This window comes from Anguilla anguilla, chromosome 12 (assembly GCF_013347855.1).
Source record: "Anguilla anguilla isolate fAngAng1 chromosome 12, fAngAng1.pri, whole genome shotgun sequence".
NCBI classification, from domain to species: domain Eukaryota; kingdom Metazoa; phylum Chordata; class Actinopteri; order Anguilliformes; family Anguillidae; genus Anguilla; species Anguilla anguilla.
In genome coordinates, this window is record NC_049212.1 from 16,823,597 (window position 1) to 16,832,499 (window position 8,903).

At 43.2% G+C, this 8,903-nt stretch overlaps 1 protein-coding gene and 1 long non-coding RNA gene across 4 annotated transcripts in view; one reads left to right on the top strand and one right to left on the bottom strand.

Annotated features, from left to right (window-relative positions):
* Positions 1-6,272, top strand: part of LOC118209106 — a 43,911-nt gene extending 37,639 nt beyond the window's left edge. Inside the window, exon 3 of the long non-coding RNA XR_004761682.1 lies at positions 6,059-6,272. This is a non-coding gene — a long non-coding RNA (uncharacterized LOC118209106). The remainder of the gene's footprint in view (positions 1-6,058) is intronic.
* zgc:158328 (uncharacterized protein LOC567225 homolog) overlaps positions 1-7,807 on the bottom strand; it is a 47,334-nt gene extending 39,527 nt beyond the window's left edge. For all 3 annotated transcript variants that reach the window (XM_035384255.1, XM_035384256.1, XM_035384254.1), the window contains exons 1-4: positions 7,519-7,807; positions 5,301-5,435; positions 5,099-5,208; positions 4,667-4,771 (exon numbers count right to left, since the gene is read on the bottom strand). In XM_035384255.1, the coding sequence (XP_035240146.1) occupies positions 4,667-4,771; positions 5,099-5,208; positions 5,301-5,435; positions 7,519-7,604 (436 nt within the window). In that variant the 5' untranslated portion in view covers positions 7,605-7,807. The remainder of the gene's footprint in view (positions 1-4,666; positions 4,772-5,098; positions 5,209-5,300; positions 5,436-7,518) is intronic.
* Positions 7,808-8,903: the final 1,096 nt, after the last annotated feature.

The window sequence follows — 8,903 nt, forward strand, 5'->3', positions numbered from 1 at the left end:
ACAGCCAGCTACAGGGGCTCTGCAGCCTCCACCTGGAGCCTGGGTCTGTCTGTCTGCTGGAACGGGCCGTGAACAGAGTCTGAAAACATTTACTGACTCATTGATTGATTGATTGATTAATTCATCCATTCATGAAAACAGATTCAAGCTCAATGCACTTACACAAAACTCTCTTATAACAGGTCTAAAATAGACAGGCATACCTGCAGAAAGGCTGACGAAGGAGCACCAGCCAACCAAAACACAGAACACACTAGGGGACAGGGTGGCCCAGGGTGGTGGCTGTGTGTGAGCCAGACAGGGTCCCAAGTAATAAGCACAGACCCACCTTCACCCACCTAAAATCCTCCATCATTCTGATCACAGGTACAGAGAGCAGCTGCACAGGGTCTGCACAGTGCAGCCTGTGCACACCGGAGCAGTGAGTCTGCAGGTTGGCCAGAGACTGACTGCCCTGATCACCAGTTTTATCCATATAACCTCCTTGTTTTACGTGCCTGCATCACAGGACTTGAGCTCACTGCAAAAGCACTTTGGGTTATATTGCAAAAAGAACAAGCCCAACTTTTTACACACATTGCTTATTCTCTCTGTACTCAATCAGTGTTCCATGAAAGATAATCTTACAAAAGTGTTACGCACTGTGGCCGACTGAGAGTTATAAACACAGTGATTATGAGCTGGCCAGGTCTGAGCACTGGGACGTGTTAAGCAAGCAGCAGACAGAGGACAGACTAACTTACAGTAGTATCTGACCAGTCTCTGATGCTCTAGGCACAGTGATCTGCTTTTGCATGTGGATATTTATCAGGCGATATTTATGTATCGGGCTTACTCTTTATTCAGCCTCACCCTAAATGATCTTCAGGGGAAAAAATATTTAATTGATTCTAACACTATTTATTCAGAACAATTTTAAAACAACACAACTCTTGAGATTGCAGCAGCTGTTCATGTGTACAGTATATGAATGTGCCCCTGGTTTCCCTGCTAGAGTAGGGCCCAGGCAGTGCTGCTGAGAGAGGCCCTGCTCCTGCGCTGTGAAACCCATTAAGAGCTCCCGAGCCTGGGGAGCTCTGCTCACGTGTTTTCCTGGTATTGACCAAGGAGCCAGGCTTCACCAGGCCAGCGTGTGAGCTCTGTTCTCTCAAGAAATGCTTAACAAGAAGGGGCCGATCCTAGAGAGAGATGGCTGCTGGCATAGCAGAGCCATGTTGTTGTAAACCTGGGAAACAGCTTAATGTACATCCCTATGGGGAAGAGATGCTGTAGCTTAACCTTTGGCATGACCAATATCTCTCTCTCTCTCACACACACACGCACACATACACACACGCAGGCAATCTATCCCTCTCGCTCTCACTCTCTTTTTCTCTCTCACACAAACACATACACACATTCACATATGCATACACATACTCACATATTCAAGTAAACACAATTCATCTGTCTCTCTCCACGCATCCAAACACACACACGCACACAGTGGCATCCCCTCTCACAATCTGCTAAGCATAAGTGTTTATATATGAACTGTAAATCAGCACAGCGACTCCTCCGACATGAAACCCCTCCCTGCCCAAATCAAAATCACTGCACACACCTTAACACACAAGCCTGCCCACTGCGCACACCTTAACACACAAGCCTGCCCACTGCACACACCTTAACACACAAGCCTGCCCACTGCACACACCTTAACACACAAGCCTTCCCGTCACACCATGGGCCAGTAGAAAGGGGCAGGTGCCAGATCAGGTCCCCAATCTCTGGTTTTTTGCTTCATGCTAAAACTGTGCTGGAAAAGGACAGCAGCAGTAAATTTGTGCTGAAAGGTGAGACGGGGAAGGAAAAGTGCTTAAGAAGAGGAAAAAGAAGAGACAGAACATGGCAGAGACTGGAGCTCAGCTCTCTGGGAGAAATATGTTGTGACTCCAGTGAGAGAGTAGTTCACAACGCATCATTTTAATCCCATGCACACTTTATCAAGCGTATACACACACACACACACACACACACACACACACAGACACACACACACAGACACACATATAAGCTGTGCAAACAAACACATAAATACACACACACACCGAATACTTCATCCTCTCTCGCAGAAAGCATTCTACTTTCTGGGCAGAAATCCTTGATGGTTTAAAATATTGAATTCCAAAATTATTTTTGGATGCCGGATGCTAGCAGCCTCCTCCAGTGGGAGTGAAAACATTGTCAGTCTCCTCCAGCAGCTTCATAAAACAACTTAAACTTTAAATAGGGGAACATGAGCAGAGCCCTACAGGCAGAGGAACTCCTGCTGAGACTCAAGCAGTCGTGTTTAATTCACCCGTCTCAATGGAAAACAAAACCGGCGTGATGCAGGAGTGTATGGAAATTTGATTCCATCTTAAATACTGTTGTGAGTAATACCAAGCTAAAGGTCTGTCTATTCCGCAACACACCTTTAACTTAATTTAACACGTTTTACATTTTTCATGTCCTGTTTCTTCCTAAAACAATATTGTGAATGGGACATAAAAACAGATACTAAGACCTTGATAAATGAATTATGCAAATGCAGATGCTCACTCTACTATAAACTATTGCCAGAATAAGCACAAAGAACATGGGAGACTATATTTGGAAAGGTAATGGAAATGAATGAATTTGGAAAGGAATCCAATGGCTACATAACAATCTTTTAATTTGCTACTTTCCTGCACAGTCAGGTTTATCTCCTTTCAATATGTGCATTTGCGTCTCATCCAACCACAGTCCTGATAAGAGAATGACAAATTAGCTATGGGCTCTGCCTCCAGGTCTCCCATATCCCCCCCCCACCCCTAGTAAATACCTGCCATTCCCAGTACAGTTTAGGAAAACACAACAGACATTGTGATGGATAGTCTGGTGTAGACAGTAGATACCCCATTCACACTCACAGAGTGGACAGTGAGTGGTTCACTTTAAGACGACTGGTATTGGTGGAAAAGCAAAAAGATTCTGGCTCAATGACATCTCTTACAGTTCCTCTCAGGAAGGCTGAGGCAGGTTATGGACCTGGCTAGCGGACTGTGGAAAGGCATGACAGGATGGGACCAGGGCTCAGAGGCCGGCCTCCTTGGCCGGATGCTTGCTTTTTACTTGATTACTTTTTCATTTTTCAGTGGAAGCTGCTCAAAAAAAATCCCAGGGTCTGAGGAAGAAACCTCCTTCTTTGTTTGCAATGCCTTAAACTGAAGTGGACATGCAGATTGCCACTAAATACTTTTAAAAGTTGACGCTTCTGTTTTGTTCCATATTTAAGTGTTGCTCGCTGTTGTCTCAATAACATAGGCCTGAGATGCAGTGTGAAAGTGCCTCCCAGCTGGAGGTGTGTGTATTCCAGAGCTGACTCAAACTGGAAGAGAAGAGGCTGAGTCCCCCTGTCTCTCCTCCCTTTCCCTCTCAACCCGCTCCTCATCATCCGGTGATGTGAGAAATCTCTCAGCTTCCCATTAAAACAATCAATACACAGAGCCACAAGCAGGCGACAGCTTTTCTCTGTGAAATCTTACTTTGAAGTTCAAAAACAACTAGTGTGATGATTGGGGTAATTCCTGTCAGAGAAGAAGCCCAGTTCTTTCCTCAGAACCTCATACTTGCACCCCTCTGAGAGGTGTTTACAGACAAAGAGGTACCTCTGAGAATGCTTCAGTATTTTATGCCTGCCTGTGTTTTCTGTGGTGTGAAAATTAATTTGTGATCTTAATAATACAAGTTCATTCAGCTCTTCCTGCATTTACTGGTGTCTTGAAATCAGAAATGTGTCTTTGTTTTACTTCAGAAGCGGTACAGTACACCTTTAAATACTGTAGCTAAACACTACATAAAATTTGAGTGACTGAAGTAACAATGCTGAAGTATTCAATCAGCCACAGATTATTAGGACAGGAGGTTACTGTGGAAACAGCAACAACATGTTCTCATTACCATGCCAGTGCCAGAGCACCAAGGGGGAGTTAAGCAGCGGGGGAGACTGGACTGCCCTGAGGCATCAGCCTTCAAAGAAACAGCACTTCCTTCTGTTATTACCCCCTGTGTAATTACCCTACCCTCCCCCAAAACACACACGGGTCCACAGTGTGCAACAGCCAATGAGGGCCAGCGAAATACCTATCTTTTCCAAGGGAAAGCCCAAGGTTAGGCCTTTTCCCACTTTAAGAGCACCAGGACCATGTTCTTTATGCCCTGGAGACATGGAACCAGCCAAAGGCTAATTAAAATTTATAGGGCGCCCCATACCAGTTGGCTGTGGATGGGTGTGATATGGAGACACCTCCATGTATCCTGTACACTTACAATTTGGATTACATGTTCAGTCCCTTAAGTCCCTTAAATCACTAAGCCAATCAGATAGTAGGAGAGTGCTTTGAGCTGCTGCATTAAGTAAACACTTAGCAGCATGCGGGCAGCACGTCTTACCCCAAACACTACAAAGCCAAAGAAGGGAGAGGAATAAACAGCTTAACAAAGCCTAATGCTAGTGTAGCACGTCTCACTGTCAGCTGTAATGTCAAACCCTGTAGAGAAAGCTATCGTTTTACCACGTCTAGAATCACGCAACAGACTGTGTACAGAACCGTACATGAAAGGTACACAGTGCTGGAATGTTCCAGAAACAGAGACTCACCATATTGGCAGCGCGTTCCCTGGAACCCTCCTGGACACTGACACACCTGCTCCCCACTCTCTGAACACCTGCCCCCATTAAAGCATGTTCCTGCAGAACACACCCCTGTGGACGACATGAGATGCACACCTGAGGGGGACACTCACCTGACATTCACACTTATCAGAGAGACATGCTCTAATGGGAAATACACACTCCCCTCAAATCACAAAGCCACACGATACGCATTCACCTGAGGGAAACCCACTCTTGAGGGATACTCACCCGGGAAATGCAAAACAATATACTGGACACACACTTCTAATAAAAATATACACCTAAAGAAGGCACTGACTCATAGCGCGGGCACACACACAAAAACACTCACACACACCTGAGAGAACACTCACAGTACCCTAAATTATTTTCACAGTGAGTAGAATGTGGACTTACTGTGCAGGCAGCCCTTCTCCTCTCCCTGCTGGGTCCACCCAGGACAGCAGCGGTACACCGTGTGAACCGCCATATTGTACACCTGCCTGTAGGCTGTGTAGTACGCTGTCCTGCAAGAGAGGCGTCATGTCATAAGATGCAGTGCATTGTGGGAAATATTGGGAAATGGAGCCAGTAGCAACATAAAGCTAATGTGTCTCACCTCCTCTCATAGCCCATACACCAGCGGTGACCGCTGCAGCCCTGCTTCCAGACCTTCACCATCCGAGCGAAAGCTTGCACACATGGCTGCCGCAGGCCTGTCATGGAGAGCTCCTGCTCCTTACACACGTTAGGCCTGTGGACAGAAATGTACTCAGTTAACACACACACAAAAACATGCTTAGGTAGTTCACAAATGGGCAAGAAGTAAAGAAGAAGAAGAGGAAGAAGAAGAAGAAGAAGAAAAGCAGAGAAGATGAGTGTTGAGATGGAGAAAATGCACTTCCACTGTGGGCTGTGCACTGCAGACAAGGTCAGGAAAGAGAGAAGCTGGCTGACCTCATCATCAATCATCACACATCCAGATGTCTAATGCCTGACAGGTGCTGAACATACAGACCCGAATGAGACAGGGGTCATGGGGGCTATGACATAATGTCCAGATGCACATGGGTGCACACAAATATACAACCCCCCCCCCACAATTGTACAGTGTCCTCTGGGAACAGGACTAATGCTGCAAAGCAAGTCTATCATAAAAAGTGTTTTAGTCTAGTGACTTTTTTTCTCAAGTAGAACGCATTTGCTTGTTTTAAGTTACTTTTTGATTGAAATTGTCTTACCCCCTTGGCAAATCTTGAAATGAGTAAAACTGTCTCACCTCATTGGAAATCTTCTTGTCGTATTTAATACAAAATAATATAAGATATTAAGTCTAAATATGACTAAAATACTGTTTAAGATTTCATTATTTTTTAGGTTTTGCAGTGAACCAGATTCTCCGGCGCTGCCATGCCATTAGAAAATCTGCAGACCCCAGCAATGTAAGCAGACCATAAACACCCCCTCAAGTGAAGGAGCTCTACCAGTGACCACTGTCACACACACGACATAGGCAAATAAACTCAGCTCTCCAGTTTCAGTCATGGACATTTTCAGCTGACTCTACAGTTTCAGCTCACGACGTCCTCCAACCTCAGGAATAATATTACCTTCAGGTTTGATTTTTCCTACAGGATTTATTACTTTCAACAAATACCTGCCTAATGTACTGTTCCAGAATTATTCACTTTACTTACTACATCAACAGAATAAAAAATGGACTACTAATAAACGGTACATAGGGCTGTAGGATATTATTGTGTATTGTCCTTTTTAAAAAATACAAAATAACAATACTTTTGACTTGTGGTTTCCATTTCTTGCAAACACTACAGTCCTATTGTGTCACAGGTAAAAACCAACTTCACTGAAATCCTCGCCGTCTGGTTTCAAAAGTGCACATTATTGTTTACTGGGGATGCTCTCTAAATTAATAAAATATTATTGTTTTCTCCTTTCTTTACAGTTTTCGCTATACCTTCCAGAATAACATCAGAAGGATATTCTGTCCCATTCAATTATTAGACGGAGAGAAGTACAATATGGTTATCAGTTTAAATGAGGACACGGGTAGGAGGACATCTAGCGGTCCTGTATCAGAAATGCTGTATTTATCATTAAACCAATGCCATCGACACCAGCCAAATTTTGTTTTTTCATTTGACGTCAGTTCAAACTATTTGTGACAGAAGACTAAAAAAAGTGACCTAACCGATCAAAGAATAAACTGAGATATAACGTAGTCTGTGGAGGCGGTTGAGTGTAAATACATAGAACAAAAATGTGTAACATGAAGAAATATTAAATTAATTCAAATAGATTCATTCTGTACTCACGCATCGAATTCATATGTATTGCAGGAACAAACAATGCAGAAAAAATTATAGATTAAATAATGCTTATATCATTTTTTTGTTTCGTAAATTGCGGTCGTTTCCACCACTGTTGGCTACTCTTGGCGGTTGGTCTTATTTTACACTTTCAGTAAACTACCAGTATACTATACAAGTGCACAGAACCCTCACACATGATGGGCTACAACAACCGTGACTTAGGTGACTGACGCACACATTTCCTGAGTCAGCATAGGAGCCTAGGCTATACAGCGAGGCAAATATCGATAGCATTTTTAATGTATGCCTTCTATGCGGTCTATCGATAGGACATTTCAAAAATATAATTTATCGGAAAATAAATTCCTTTTTTCACGCGTGTGCTGTTCATTAGTACTCCAGTTCCCTCCGCGATCAATGGAAATTGTATCGTATATTCCCTGCATTTATTTCACAATCTTTTAAAATCATACTGAGAAACTCATGCAAGAGCACATTACTTACATATCCGGCTGTAGGTCCACAGAAGACGTTAAGTATACTGTGTTGAAAGCTGTCATACACCAAACGAGAAGACCTTGTGAATACATGTTCAGCCCAAGATGTTATATCCCAAAATGCACAAATGAATTGGTGCCTATCTATAATTTCGGAGTCGGCGAAAACTGGTCCCGTCGTGTAAAGGAGCGCTTGTAGAACTGTGGTCCCCTCCGCTTGAGAGAGTTTAAGAGCGTAAGTGCTCTACTTATTCTTGTTGCTCCTCGTTTTGGAGAAACTTTTTTAAAGCGGTCCTGCTCCCTTTGCCTACTCGCAGTCTCCTCTGGGACTGATCAATTAACTTACTTGGTCGCCCGCCGTACCTCTTACTTCCAGCAGAGGGTTCGTGTCATTGCACCGCACCGCACAATGGTCACGAGATACAGCACCCAGGCAATCCAGTCAGTTTCGAGTTTCAAACCCCGTGTCATTTTAGATGATAAAAAACTGCATCTGTCTGTACGAATAATAGCCTATTTAAAACCTTTCTGGATGTATAAAGGCTGCCTTTCGTCGTATAGGCTACATATGCACTGATCTCTTCATAATTCTCTTTTCGTTAATGGGCAGTTTTAGACAGTTTGTAGTGTTAACAGTGCTTTTTTGATTTCTGGCATTTCATTTGATTTCCTTATGTGTGTTCTGAATAATAACAAACTACAGACCTGTCCGAGTTCTCTGTGGCATTAATTCATTTTGACTGTATACACAAAATTAACAGCAAATCTTGAATCTTATGTTTCAGCAGAGGTCAAATTGTGGGTTTGGAACGCTGCAGTTTGAGCTGTGCATGAGGTTTGGTGAGTTTTTATGGGTTCTAGACCCTTTAAATAATTTAATAAGCTTAAATCCCCAGAGTGCAGTCTTTGCTTTATTTCTGGACAGAGTGACTGCAGCAAAAGATGTCAACATGCAGTGGAGACTCCTTGGATCAGGACAGGCAAACGCTATGGGCGCTTCTTAAGTGGTGGTGGGGTTACATTAGTCTGCTAAAGATGTAGGGTAACTGGTGGCAGTATCATAACTACTTTATAGAGAGCCTATAATTGCTTTGATCACTTCTTAAAGCAGATAGTTCTGTATTTTACACACTTAGGGTTTCCGGAACATTGTAGTGAGTTACTGATTTTATGCACAAAAACTTGATCTGTCTGCAAGTTTACATGAAGGTAAACCAAAGTAAATGTACCCTTAACTAACTGTTGTTCATATGACTTTTTCCAAAGAGTTTTTCGGTGGCCAGTCAAACATGAATTTGCTGTTGGAAACTGACAATAGTTCTAGGCTTCATCTCATAAAAAGCTACAACATTTTTCTAATTTTCTTACAAATTAGGCTACCCTAGCTCAGGG